At 52.4% G+C, this 14,715-nt stretch overlaps 1 protein-coding gene across 2 annotated transcripts in view; it reads left to right on the top strand.

Annotated features, from left to right (window-relative positions):
* CACNA1B (calcium voltage-gated channel subunit alpha1 B) overlaps positions 1-14,715 on the top strand; it is a 194,348-nt gene that overhangs the window by 79,782 nt on the left and 99,851 nt on the right. For both annotated transcript variants that reach the window (XM_060013664.1, XM_060013665.1), the window contains exons 14-17: positions 1,343-1,474; positions 1,639-1,711; positions 11,538-11,655; positions 13,646-13,713. In XM_060013664.1, the coding sequence (XP_059869647.1) occupies positions 1,343-1,474; positions 1,639-1,711; positions 11,538-11,655; positions 13,646-13,713 (391 nt within the window). The remainder of the gene's footprint in view (positions 1-1,342; positions 1,475-1,638; positions 1,712-11,537; positions 11,656-13,645; positions 13,714-14,715) is intronic.

The raw sequence follows: 14,715 nt of genomic DNA, 5'->3' as shown, positions 1-14,715 counted from the left end.
GACTCCACAGTGGTACCCGAGCCACCCCGAGGCTCTGAGGCTCCCACCCCGCGAGCGGCTGGAGCGCGTGGCCCGCACGTGCCTGGCACCGGCCTCCGCGCAGTGTCCCTGGTGGCCCGGGTCACGACGACTGTGGGACGGTCCAGACCGAGCCTGCGCAGGTGGCTTGGGCTCCAGGCCCCCGCTGCAGTGACCGACACAGCCTCCCGGGCTTTCTGTTCTGTTTTAAATCCAAACCTGAGGCCACTCGAGGTCAGGACAGTTTAACCGTGGAGGAGCTTTGACAGGAGTTCGGCCGGCTTGGCCCACAAAGGCTGCTGGGTGCCCTGCGCCGCCTGCCCTCCGTGCTCCGCTGCTTCTGCGGGAGAAGGGGCTTCAGGAGGTGACGGCCGGTGCTGCCCTCTCCTTGGTCGTGGGCCTGGCATCTTAGCAGCTCCGCTTCCTCCTGGAAAGCGGGTGGCCCCTGTCCTGACGTGGGCTGACCTACACCCCGCCCATCCCACGACAAGGCTGTTTGGAGTCTTCCAGCCCATCTCCCGTTAACTCTCACCTACCTAGTCAGAGAGCCTGAGGAGGATGGTGGGCCGCTGTGAAGCAGCCTTGGGGACAAGGGCCCAGGGATGCCCCAGGCAGATGCCCTAGTCCAGGGCAGAGGACAGCAGGTGCAAAGGCACAGAGGCATGTGGTGCGCCCGCCTGGGCGCTCCTGGGGGTCGCAGCTGGAGGGGGCTCACCACCCAGCGAGCCAGCAGCGGCTAGACCGTGGGCAGACCTCAGGGGGCCTGTGAGCCAGGGGGGGCCAGCTGAATGAGAGGGACAGAGTCTCGGACCCCCAGGAGCGTTGGAGGGGTGGGGTGGAAGGGAGTCGAGGCTGGAGGGCTGCTCCACACTGTGTGGCCCTGGCCCTCTGGGAGGGGCCGCTGGGGTCAGCGTCTGCACCCCGTGCCCGGCCTGCTCAGTGGAGGCTCTTTGCGCGGGGACCCGCGTGCTGAGGGTGGCGATGCTGATGGATGCTCCAGTGCAGCCCCTTCTCCTGTGTGGCCGTGGCCCTCGCTTCCCGCGAGTTGGCCTGAGGGGGTTGAGGGGCGAAGGCAGCGTGGTCGTGGGGGTGGGGAGACTGGGGAGCAGGTGTAGGAGGCGACCGTGAGCATAGCGCTGGACCCTTGGCGTCTGCTGTCCCGGTGGGCAGGGGGTGGGCGCGGCCCAGACGGGTGGTCTGGACCCCTGAGAAAGTACTCTCCACACACCGAGCGTGGGCCCTCAGGCCAGCAGGCGCCGGAAGCCACAGGCACGTGCGTCCGTGTCCGGGCGTCCAGGCGCTCGGACCAGGCCTCCCCCCGCAGGTACTGGAGCTCCCTGCGGAACCTGGTGGTGTCGCTGCTCAACTCCATGAAGTCGATCATCAGCCTGCTCTTCCTGCTCTTCCTCTTCATCGTGGTCTTCGCCCTGCTGGGCATGCAGCTCTTCGGGGGACAGTAAGTGAGGCCGGGCCCCGGACGCAGCGCTCAGAGGGGATGGTGCCGCCCCGGGCGCGTCCTCCGCTCCCCTCCCTGAGGGTCCTGAGGGGGGCCGCTGGCACCAGACGCAGCCCGTCCAGCCCGATGGAGCTGCCTCTGTCCAAGACCCTTGTTCCTCTCAGGTTCAACTTTCAGGACGAGACTCCGACGACCAACTTCGACACCTTCCCCGCCGCCATCCTCACGGTCTTCCAGGTAAGGCTCCCGCTCCTGGCTCACTTCTGGCGTGTGGGGCCCCCCTGCCGGGTGTGCAGGGCACACAGCCTGCCTTCCCCGTCAGCCCCTCCCGCCTCTGACGTGCGCCCCCCGCGCTGGGACCAGGTCGGAAGGAGCTGCCCGAGGAACAGGTGGACACCTTGGGAGGCCCTGGCTTCAGGTCGCCACTTACCTCTCTGCCCCCGAGACCTGGAACCGATCACAGCCGTCGTCCATTGAGAGTCGAGTGGAAAGCACTCCCCAGGCTTCTCCCTCCAATGGCTTGGCCCCAGCGGCCCCTGTTTCCCTTTGTGTCTGGAAACATGCCGCCCGCAGCCCCTGGGGACGCTGAGCCTTGGTTCCCTCTTGAGGACTCTCCCGGTTCAGCGCTGTCCCCCTCACAGAGCTGTGGCCCCTGGGTGCCCCACAACTGGCCTCACCAATGAGCACCCTCCGCCACACCTGAGGCCAAGCAGGACAGGCGGGGGCGGCGGAGGTGCCCACAATGGCACTTAGGGAAGCCCACAGGCTGCAGGTGCTCTGGCCAGGGCCCTGCCTGGCTCCTGGCCTCTGGGGCCGCTGGCGCTGCCCCCCAGCCGGCGCTGGAGCCACAATGAGTGTATGGAGAGGGGACCTTTGGGGCTCCTCTCTCAAAGGAAGGTGTCTTTCCAGCCGACCGTTTGAACCACACTAGACGCTTGCTGACAGAGTGACTCAGTCTCGTGATGTCACCCGCAAGCCCCCCTCCCGACCTGGGTGGAGCAGAGCAGCTCTTTTCCCAGAGGTTCGTCTGCTCCCGGCCTGGCAGGACTCCAGACCCCGGGCTGTCATCGTTCTGTTTCCCGTCCGACCCCACTTTCGGGTCCTGTGGCTTCGCCGTCCTCTGAGCTTTAAGGATTGGGTTGCCCGTCAGCGTACTACCCTTCGCACCTTCTCCATCAGAAGCATCGCCAATGGCTTGACTGACTCAGAGCTGGGGAAGCGTCCAGCCCTTTAAGGAGGCCGAGAGAGTGGTCGAGGCTGGAGGAGGCTGAGAGGACGGCCGGGACAGACTGTTGGCCCAGCCGGGCCTGTGACGCCCACAGGATGATGCTGGGTCGAGGGCCTGAGACCCAGGCCGGAGCCCCTGCTTCTGAATGGGGTTGGAGAGGGCGCAGGGAGGCATGTGACCAGGGGGAGAACAGCTTGAACTCTGCTCCTGGTGAAGCTGCCTGACCACGCCCGCAGGTGGAGGCTGAGCCGCTCCTAAGAAACTGAAGCAGCACGCTAATGCAGGCGCCGTTGACCCTCAGAGGGTGAAGGAAGAACTCAGCGCAAAGTTACGGAAGAAAGCCGCCTCGGACCTGAGGATCTCCGGTTAATGCGAAAGATAACTAAGTAACATTCCTGGAAGTAAAAGACACAGCTGCTTAAATAAAAAGTGGAGGCTGGACCGCACACGGACGTGATCCTCTCAAGAACGCGGAGGACCTGAGCCAGCTGCGGCTCAGAGGTGGAGAGAGAGGGCGCCAGCGATGTTCCAGAAAGAGCTGAGACCTGGACACAGCCTGATACAGAGAAAATCTTGAAATCTGTTCTAGAAAGACAGAGCTCCTGCAAAAGAATGCCAGTCTGATGGCAGGCCTCTCGTGGCAATGATGCCAGAAGGTCTGGGAAAAGCAACTTTAAAATATTGGAGGACGGTCCCTGTTGGCCTGGAATTCCCACTCAGAGAGCCGCAATTCGAGGTGGAAGAAAGACACACCCAGACACAGATTCTGAGAGTCACAGCCAACTGCTGAAAGCGCTGCAGACACGGATATGGATACGTCTAGGAAAGAGGATAAATGGGGAGAAAAGGTGCATTAACCCAAGGAGAAGCAGAAAAGCTGGGCTATTTCAGAAACTGAATAATTTCTGAATACTAATTGAATAATTGAAAAATCTACCTGCCCTGGAGACACGCTGACAGATTTACAAGTGAATTCTGCTGCATATTTCAGAAAGGTTACTCCAATTTTATACAGACGACTCCAGGGAAGTTAAAGAGGAAACACCCACCCTTTTATGAGACTGGGATAACCTTGATATGAAAACACTAGACAAGGGCAATATAAGAGAACGAACATATAGATTACTGTCACACACAGAGGGACAAAACGTCCTGAGGGAAGTACTGGATGTACTTAAAGATCATCTTTATGATCAACTTGAATTTATCCTAGAAACGCAAGATGATTTAACATTAGAAGGTCTATTAATGTAATTCATCTTAACAGATTAAAGAAGGAAGAAAAACACATATGATCAGAGAAAACATTTGAACTCTAGCAAAAGCACAGCCAAGCACCAGAGAGAGAGGCAGATGAAACAAGACTGACAAATTGTGTTGATTGTTGAAGCTGGGTGATGAGTACGTAGGGATATATTACACTCTCCACTTTGTATGTTTGAAACTGTCCATCGTGAATTTTTTTTTCTAAAAGAAAATCCCATGATAAAACCCAACACTCCTTGCAAATAAAAACCCTTAGCAGAGTATGCTAGTATCAGTGGTCTTAGTGCAGTAGAATAAGAAAAAAATGAAATAACATTTCTCAGGATTGCCAAGGAAGAAAGAAAAATGTCATTATTTACAGATGAAATACTTATATACACAGAACACTCATGTTGTCACTGCAGATGGACAGTTTGGTTATCCATAGACAAAAACGTGGAGTTGGATTTCTACCCTGTAGCAGATTTGAAGATCAGTTCAGATGAATTAAGACGTAAGTGTGAAGAGCGACTCTGAAATTTTAGAACATGCAGGAGAGTAACGTTACTGACTGAAAGCAGGGAAAGCCTTCTTAAGGAAGATGCAGAAAAGCACAGATCATAAAGGAAAGCTCTGACAGATTTGGCTATTGAAATACAAATTTCTGTGCATCAGAAGACCCCATAAAAAGGTCAAACGAACAAGTCATAGGCTGGGAGTAGACGTTTCCACAGCATTAGCTAATAACCAACAGCCAGAATAAATAACCAATAACCAGAATAAATCGAAGACTTCCACAAATCAAAAAGGAAAGACAAATAATGCAGCGGGAAAGGGCAAAGTGTCCAAGCAAGGAACTCGGGACAGGAAATCGGGCTGATGAGCAGACCTGTAAAAACCGCCATCTGTTTACGCACAGTCAGGAAATGCAAAGGAAACCCACCTGTCAGTTTAGTTGAAATTAAGAAATCTAACAGTCTCGAGTTTTAGAGAAGATGTGGAGAAATGAGGATTCCTTTATGCTGTTGGTGGGTTGGTAGAACCACTTTGGAAAGTAATGTCACGGTATCTAACCCGCCGGAACTCACACAGCAGCAGTTGCTGCTGTGGGCATGTGCTCCGGAAGGTCCCTGGCCTAATGCACAGAGAGACCTGCGAGACCATCACAGCAGCATCGTGTATGATGGCAAAACGCTGGGAACCTCTCGATTGTTCATCATCAGGAGAGTGGATAGGAGGGTGTGTTCCGTCTGTGCAGCAAGACCGTGAGTGACCTAGAATTAACTATATTAACATGGATCACAAGCAATGTTAAGCTAAAAAAAAAGAAAAGCAAGATTTGAAATAATACAAGGCATATGATACTACTTAACTAATTTTTTAAATTGAAGCATAGTTGATTTACAATGTTGTGCTAATTTCTGCTGTACAGCAGAGTGACTCAGTTACACACACACATTCTTTTTCCATTATTTTCCATTACGGTTTAGCATATGATACTAAATATTTAATAAGGGCGGAAGCATCTTGTTTCAAAACACATTGCATAACAAGTTCATGGTATATGTGGAAGTACAGGTGTAAAAGCTTGCATGGGAATGTTTAACACCAAATTCAGGGTGAGCTGGGCTTGGGGAGAGGAGGAATGAGACCGGAGAGTTCTACTGAGGGAACTTCAGCTACATTTTAAAGTTTTATTTCTTAAGCTGGGTAATGGGTACACAGAGCTTTAAATATTGTTCATTGTACCTTTCTGAATGTTTGAAATAGTACATAATTTAAAATTAAATGGGTACAAAAAGATAAACTAAGTAGACCTTAACCAAAAGAAAGCTGGTGTAATGTTAACATCAGCCAAAAGAGAAGTGAAAAAGAAGGTGAGAAAAAAGCTGTTGTAAAAATCAGGAAGTACATTACGCAACAATAAAAGGAAGATGCAGCCTAACGGCACGGCTCAAAAAGCATACCAAGCAAAACCCGACAGAATTACAGGGAGAAATCAGCAGTCCACCCTCTTTTAAGAGACTTATACTTCTATCAGACTGAAGGATGAAGCTGATCAGGGATTAGACAGGATGTAAAAGAACTCACGAGCACAGCAGTCACAAATCGGCTGGTGCGCACAGAACTTGCCGATTGACAGTGAATAAAATAGCCATTATTTGGGGCACAAGGAGCATTCACAGAAACCGATCACTTGTTAAGTCGCTCCGGAAATTTCTACAAGCATTAAAGAATCACAGTCCTACAGCGCACATTCTTTTTTTTTTAAATTTATTTATGTTGTTTATTTTTCTTTGGCTGCGTTGGGTCTTTGTTGCTTTGCGCGGGCTTTCTCTAGTTGCAGCGAGCAGGGCTACTCTTCGTTAAGGTGCGCGGGCTTCTCATTGCGGAGCACAGGCTCTAGGCACGTGGGCTTCAGTAGTTGTGGCTCGCAGGCTCTAGAGCACAGGCTCAGTAATTGTGGCGCACGGGCTTAGTTGCTCTGCAGCATGTGGGATCTTCCGGGACCAGGGATCGAACCCGTGTCCCCTGCACTGGCAGGCAGATTCCGAACCACTGAACCACCAGGGAAGTCCAGCACATTCTTGCTATTACTTAAATAAATAGAAAGCACTAGTAAACAGTCACTTAAGATCTTCCCCATATTTGAAAGCTGAGGGTTTGGGTTGAAGAAGACAGCACAGTGGGCAGTACAGAATATTTAGGACCGAACAATAATTAGCAAAGCTCATAGGATGAGTCTGAAGCAATACTTAGAGGAAAACTTAGAGCCTTAAAAGCAATTGTCAAGATAAGAGAATGACTAAAAATAAATAAGTTAAGTGCTCATCTTAAAAATCTAGAAAAAAGAATAATAGAGTAAACCAAAGAGAAATTGAAAGCAGGAAAAAATGGTGCTAAGAGCAGACATTAATGAAACATAAAACTAAAATACCAAGATAACAAAATCCTAAAAAGCTCGTTCTCAATAAGGCTAATAAAGTAGATAACTTTATAGCAAGACTGATCAAGAAAAAAGGCACAAATAAAAAGTATAGCCCAATGCAACAAACTAGTGAATATAATGAAAAAGAAGCAGACTCACAGATAAAGAGAATAAAAGAGTGGTTACCAGTGGGGAAAGGGGAGAGGGGAGGGGCAATATAGGGGTAAGAGGTACAAACTATTACGTATAAAATAAGCTACAAGGATATATTGTACAATATAGGGAATATAGACATATTTTATAATAACTATAAATGGCATAGAACCTTTAAAAATTGTGAATCACTGTATTGTACACCTGTAACTTACATAATATTGTACATCAACTATGCTTCAATAAAAAAATATTTTTTTTGAAAGTATAGCCTAAAAGGGAGGTATAACTACAGAAAAGGGAGATATTTTTAAAATCCCAAAAGAATATTATGGCAACTTTATGCCAATAGGTTTGAAAACTTAGATGAAATGTGCACTTCTATAGGAAAACATCAGTTACTTAAGTCAGCTCAAGAAGAAAAAAGAACTGGATAATTTTATAACCATTAGAGAAATGGAATCCCTAGTCAAAGCTCTCTTCCTGCCTTCCTGCCTCCTGCGCAGGGCTCGGGGAGTTATAAGGTGAGTTTTGCCACGCCTTTAAGGAACAGATGATAATGGACTCAGACACTTCCAGAGAAGGGAAGAAACCATTTCATGGGGCTAGGACAACCTTGACCCCACAGCCCGGCAAAAACAGTGTAAGGAAAGCAAAACGCAGACAGAGCGTGAGCTCTGTCAACCAAAAAAACTGCAGGAGGCTGCAAATAAGAAGTGTTTTGGGGTCTTAAGAACTGCAATTCAAGAGACACAGATTTGGCTAAAATAAAAAGAGTGTCCTGGGGAAGAGAAAGAGTCGGGGGCTTGTAAGACAAAAGCCACGAGGCTGCGCTCTGACACAAGAAGGGAACTGTGTGTCCTTCAAGGATGGCTGTCACCAGGCATTGTAGGGTAGGTGTCTGATAAGCGTCTTGAGTTTCTGACAGATGTTCTGGAGGCCTGCATTAGGACATGAAGTGGTCAAAGGCCAGATTCCATCCAGGCCTCCTGGCTCCACTTCAGAGAGCTCTCTCCTTCCACAGATCTGTGAGGCGGGGGCTTTGTTTTGTCGACTGAGGATGTCAAGTGCCTGAAGACTGCCCGACGCACAGCAGGCAGGCACTCTAAGTGTTCGCTCAGCGAAGGTAGATGCAAATAGTCTGAAATAGAATACTCAAAAATCAAATCCAATTGTGTATAAAATAGAACCTCATGGCTAAACTGTGCTTATCTCAGTAATACAAGAATTTGTCAGTGTAATTTCCTGATCTCTACAGTTTAAAAGAGAAAAATAAGCATATCAATAGATTTAGAAAGATAGAATATTGATATGATGATGAAAAACATGTTATACAAAGAACTTAAAATACTGAGGACTCAAAAAAAAAAAAAAAACCGAAAACAAACCCACAGCTAGTTGGGTGATAGCTAATATGGATGGGTTTCTTTTTTTTTTTTTTTTTTTTCTTTTTTTTGCGGTACGCAGGCCTCTCACTGTTGTGGCCTCTCCCGTTGCGGAGCACAGGCTCAGCGGCCATGGCTCCTGGGCCCAGCCGCTCCGCGGCATGTGGGATCTTCCCGGACCGGGGCACGAACCCGCGTCCCCTGCATCGGCAGGCAGACTCTCAACCACTGCGCCACCAGGGAAGCCCAGGTTTCTTTTCTGAAGAGATGGAAATAAAATTCTAAATTCAGAATTCTAAATTGTGAATTTAGAATTCAGTTCTAAAATTGACTGTGGTAATGGTTGCACATATCTGTGAATATACTAAAAACCATTGCATTATACACTTTAAGTGACTGAATTATATGGTATGTTAATTATATCTCAGTAAAGCTATTATTTTACAAAGACCGTTGCAAACATCACAGATAAAAGATTGTTGGTGGTTAATTTTATGTCAACTTGACTGGACCATGGGGTGTCTAGATTAAGCATTATTTCTGGGTGTGTCTATGAAGGTGTTTCTGGATGAGACGAGCATTTGAATTGGTGGACTGAGAAAGCAGATGTGGAAGCCTCACCCAGTCCACCGAAGGCCTGAGTAGAATAAAAGGGCTGAGTTAAGGGAGAGTCCACTCTCGCTGCCCAACCATCTTTGAGCTGGGACATCCGTCTTCTCTTGTCTTTGGACTCAGAGTTGGGCTGAAACTTACACCATTGTCTCTCCTTGTCAGCTGTGGGTCTTGGGACTTATTCTCCATGACCACAAGATATACCCAGACATCTCCCCTGGGTTCTGTTTCACTGGAGAACCCAGACTAATACAGATTGAAAGCATAACTAAGGATATCTAGTATTCAGGCAGTTGAAGTCAATGTAATAAGAAAAAGAAAGAGGCAGAAGAACTGGAAAGGAATAGACAAAATAGTTATTATTTACAAATGGTGTGATTATTTACATAGAAAACTCAAGAGAATCAATTAGAAATAATAAGAGAATTCATTGTTGCTGAACACAAGGTCAACATAGGAAAAATAAAGCTTTTCTATATAACAGTATCATTCAATTAGAATATTCAATTAAAATGAAAGACTTCATTTACAGTAGTAACAAAAGCTATGTTATCCAGAAATAAATCCACAAAAAGTATGCAAGACTTTTACAGGTGAAATTATAAATTGTTATTAAAAGACCGAAAGAACTGAATACCTATGTTTATAAATGGGACGCCTTACTGTGGTAAAGGGATCCGTTCTCCCTAATTTAATTTGGGATCCAAATCCCAACAGAACTGCTCTTGGAATTCAGCATATTGATTCTGTGGCAGAGTAAATGGCCAAGGATAGCCAGGACAGTTCAGGAAGGAGTGATGTGCCCCTCCATATATCAAGACTTATTATAAAGCTACAGTAATGAAGATTGTGAGGTATAAAGACAAAGTATCAAAGAACAGACTAGAAAGCCCAGAAACACGCCCAAGCCTATGTAGGAAGTTGCTCATATGAAAAAGATGGCATTTTAAATCAATGGGAGCGGGATGGGATGGTCAAAAAACGAGCCTTCTGTGTGGAAGAAAGGAGGTCTTCATCCTCAGGTGTGCACAGAGCAGTAACCACAAGCCCTAGTTGGATTAGAGACCTAAAAGCCAAACTTTAAAATGATTTGAAGAAATAGAGGAAAATTATTTATGACCTTGGGACGGAGAGAGATTTCTTAAGGGGCAAAAAGCAGAAACCATGAAGGAAAAGACGGACACATTTGACTTCATTCAACCTCTTTACAACACAAACAATTAGTTAGAGGCAGAAAGGACACCAGCAGAAGGTTTCTCCAGTAGACATTGCAGATAGAGAGCTAGCATATACAAGAATACTTAAGGAAGCCAGTAAGAAAAGGTGAGTTACCAGAAATCCAAGCCAAAGTGTTGAAAAGGCCACAGAAAGGAGATCTGAGCAGCCACTGGATACAAGAGAAGATGTCCCGCCTGCCTGGCTCTTCCGTTCACCGCTCCGGCCGGGAGCTATCAAAGGGTGTGACTGCGCTCAGTTTGGGACGAGGGTGTGAGGAAGACAGAGCCTGCGTTGCTGGTGGGACTGTAATTTGGGCTAAACACTTTGGAAATGTCCAGTGAAGTCAAAGGCGTGCAGAACCTACGATCCAGCAGAACCAGTTCTAGACAAACTTCATGTTCACAGTGGGACACACCGGCAAAAACCTCGGAAGTGCCTGTTGGGGAAGATGGGTGAGTACGTGGAAGGGATCTATGCAGCACCTTCCACGAACAGTGGGTTTATACGTGTCCACCCGGGTAAACTTCAAAGATAAAAGAGTGAATGAACGGAATGATGATGTAGTCTGACACCTGCCCGTGCATGCTTAAAACACACGTGGTGTATTTCATTTATAGGCGTGTGTGTGTGTTGTGTGGTGTAGGACCACAAAGACTGGAGGCCCCCCAGGCTCACGGTTGGGGTTGCCTGTCGAGGGTGATCGTGGGCGGTGGGACCTGATGCGAATATGACAAAATGTTAGCAATTTCCATTCTGAGTGGCAGACTCACGAGTGTCTGTTACCTTATCCCCTTGTACTTTCCCCCAAATACAAGTGAAAAAGAGGCACGTGTTTCCCGATGGGGCAAGGACGGCATTTAGCCGCCCTCGTGGCCTGGACCCCCTGGGCCAGGGGAGGCAGGAACCTGGAGGGTCAGAGGCCCTGTAGCTGTTGTCTGGCCGTGAGCAGCTTGTGCCCCTCTGCGAGCCTCAGTTTCCTCACTGGTGCGGCAGTGACCAGGCAGCTCTGGGACGTGGGAAGCTCTGCCGTGGTCTCCTTGCCTTTGCTCGCCTTTCTCTCCTGCTGGGAGCTCCCTTTCCATTCTCGGCAGAAACCCAGAGCATATTCATCTTGACCCAGCCCAGCAGCCATGTCCTTCTGGAGGTTTCTCTGGAGGCTCCTGGGCCACCTTAACCATCATCCAAGGACCTGTGTGTGCGCACTCGTGTGCCCATGGGCTTGTGGGTGTGGGCGTGCGTGTGAACGCGGGTGGCTGTGGGGACATGCCCCGGCTGCTCTCCCGCCCTCTGCAGATCCTGACTGGGGAGGACTGGAACGCGGTGATGTATCATGGGATCGAATCGCAAGGTGGAGTCAGCAAAGGCATGTTCTCGTCGGTTTACTTCATTGTCCTGACGCTGTTTGGAAACTGTATCCTTCTGCCGTCTGGGCAAGGGGGTCGGTGCTTCCTGGGCCTGCTCTCCCCTCCCTCCCCAGGAGGACGGAGCCGGTGGTCGGCACGAATGAACGTGTGGGCGGCTTTCCCATGGAGGGTGGGCCATGATGCACCCCTGCCCAGGAGCAGCCTGAGTTACAGATGCAGCCTGAGGTCGGCCCCGGGGGCCGAGGAAAGCGTGAGCAGCGCGTGGGGTGTCCCGAGGCAAGTAGCGAGGTCAGCGGCGGGAAGACGTGGGCTTTGAGCCTGAGGGCAGCCATCTGTTTTGCTTTCACTTTAATTTAATTCAGTAATTAAGTTGTGGCACTGGGCTTTTGAACAAACCTTCGCCCATGGAAACGCCCACCTGCAGAGAAGCGCAAAGGAAGGTCTTGTGCGGAGGATACTCCTCAGGCTTGTGTTTCAGGGTCTGGGCTGTGGGACTCTGGGGCGTCAGGGCAAGCCCAGCCAGGGAGGCTGTGCCTCAGGCCCCCTGACCGCGCCGCCCGGTTGGAGTGTGTCCCTGTGGCTGGGCCCCAAGGGGCATGGCCTTCGTCCTGCTCTCGGCGTAGCGAGGCCTCTGCGGGTGCCCACAGCTGTGGGCAGTGCCAGGAGGCAGCAGCCGACCTTGGCGTCCTGTCCCGTGGGCCCCACTGGGGCCCTGAGCAGGCCTGTCTATGAGGCACTGCCCTGGGATGTGGGTCCCCCCTGAGTCCCAGGGCACCTCCTTGCCAGACAGGGGGCCTGACGCACAGGGGTCACGCAGAGCCGACGGCTGCTTGAGCGTGGCACTGGCCCAGAGCCGCTGGGATAACATGGGGCCCAGGGCTGTCCCTGGGCATCTGTCCCAGGACCAGAAGGGTCTGAGACGGTTCGGCTGTCACAGCTGAGGGGAAGGGGCAGCTGGCATTAAGCGGGCAGCGGACACCCCATGGCAAAGGACTGCCTGCCCATCGTCAGTGTGCAGGGCACTAGGTGACCGGGAGGGCACCCACCCGTGGGGGCCAGGGGTGGGCCTGGGTCTGCGGGGGCGGCACAGGGGTGAGGCACCGAGGGCTGGGGCTGGGGCAGGGGCGGGGGCAGTGCAGGGAGGACAGTGCTGCCTGGCGCTGAGGCTGGGAGAGGCGGCTCCGTTGACGGGAAGCCTGAGGGGGTTCAGGTCAGCGGCAGCGCGAGGGCCTGGGCCTGCAGAGTTCAGATGGGCGGGGCAGGGCCGTTGGGCCCCCTGACCCTGGGACCCTGGGGAGTTACCTGCCCTCTGTGGCCTTCGTTTCCTCATTTCTGACTGGGGGCCATAGGAGCACCTTGTCGCGGCTCCCAGGGGGCACAGTGGGAGGACGCTTTGGAGGCAGCGGCCTCCTGCTGGGCCCTCCCGTGGCATCTGCCATCCGCACGTTGCCCCTGCTGCTCTGGAGGAGGGGCACCTCGAGGGAGGGGTCCCAGGACTCGGCTTTGGTAAAGGAAGGTGGGAACGAAGCCAGGCACGTGTCCGTGAGCCTTGCCAGGAAGCTGGTCCGTCGGTCTCTGCTCGTGGGACCCAAAGGTGCCAGAGCCCACATGCAGCCTGGGTGCTTGTTGGGAGAGGTGGGGGCAGAGCGGGCAGCCCTTGTGCCCTCCTAGGAGGCAAAGGCAGATCAATCCAACACAGCGCGAGCTTCCGGCCTGGAGCGTCGGCCCTGAAGCGGGGGCGGGGGGAAGGGGTGGTGTGGGCCTTCGAGGAGGCCGGGCAATGTGACGTTGCATGAAGGAGGCCGGGTGGAGGCCAGGGGCCCACAGGACCCAGCGGCTGGGCTGGGCTGTGTCTGGGGCTGACGGGCTGACAGGGCTGGAGGGCCGGGGGTGGGGGCATGTGGACACCAAGGAAGGAGGCCGAGGCTGCTCAGGCCCTGGGGAGATGGGCCCCTGTGTTGTCAGAGGGAGCCGTGGTCTGAGCCTGGGAGAGGCTGTGCGTCGGAGGGCTTCCCTTCCTTAGCTGGAGCCGACCAGACACTCTGCTGAACGTCTTCCTGGCCATCGCCGTGGACAACCTTGCCAACGCGCAGGAACTGACCAAGGTGTGTAGGTAGGGACCCACCTGCAGCCTAGCTACGGGTGGGGTGGGGGGGTCAGTCCGTGTCGCTCTGGATGCTGCTGCAGAGCCATGAGGAGGGCCAGGACCTGGGTTAAGGGCCATGTGACTGCTGTCCAGGGGTGTTTCCTCCAGGCCCTGGACAGGCAGGGCTGTGGGGAACGGCACCGAGGAGGTGGGCAGAAAGAGCATGCTGGGAAGGCAGATGGGCACGAGGGCAGCTCCTGGGAAGCCGAGACCTGGGAAGGATGACCGGAGAGGCAGGAGGAGGTGTGGGAGCTGGTGGTGGATGACATGGCGCAGACCAGAGAGGGGCCTGGAAGATGGGGGCCGGGCTGCCCTGGTCTCTGTGTGGAGTGGGCTGTGTCCTCTCAGGAGCGAGACGCATCAGGAGGTGGGCCTAGGGGCCATCCAGTCTGAAGACCCCAGAGGGCGCTGAGGGACCCTTGTGGTCATTCCCGGTGTGGCTGGCTGAGCTCAGGCTGGCGCTGGGCAGCGCGGTCCTGAGTCGGGCCAGGCTGGCGCTGGGGGAGCAGTCAGTGCCTGTTCTCGGCAAGCCCGTGTCCCGGCAGGACAGCTTTCTTTCCAGGCTGTGCCCAGTGGGAGTCGTCTAACAGTCATGTCTCATCCTTGAGCCTGGCGGGGGACGTGATTACACGTGTCTCCCCTGTGGTTTCCCTCCAGATGGCACAACCCCCTGCCTGCTTACCGTCACCCTCTGTGCCCTGGGCAGTGCAGGCAGCCCGCTGTTTCAGCCTCAGGCTGGCGCTTTGACAAGCCCGGCTCCCGGTGCAGAGGGCACTCCTGCTGGTCAGGGGCTCTGAGCAGGCTCTGCTCCTTGCAGGCACGCGCATACTTGCTCTGTACGCCGGGCCTATGCCTGTGCGCGCACCTGTGTGTGTGGGTGTCTGTGCGCTCGCGCCCGCCGTCCCTGACAGCCTCCCACTTGTGTAGCACCCACTCCAGTCTAGCACATCCTAAGACTCTT

The sequence above is a fragment of the Delphinus delphis genome, chromosome 6, assembly GCF_949987515.2.
Source record: "Delphinus delphis chromosome 6, mDelDel1.2, whole genome shotgun sequence".
Classification (NCBI taxonomy): Eukaryota; Metazoa; Chordata; class Mammalia; order Artiodactyla; family Delphinidae; genus Delphinus; species Delphinus delphis.
The sequence above is the reverse complement of the archived record's forward strand: the minus strand, read 5'-3'. Positions and strand labels throughout refer to the sequence as shown.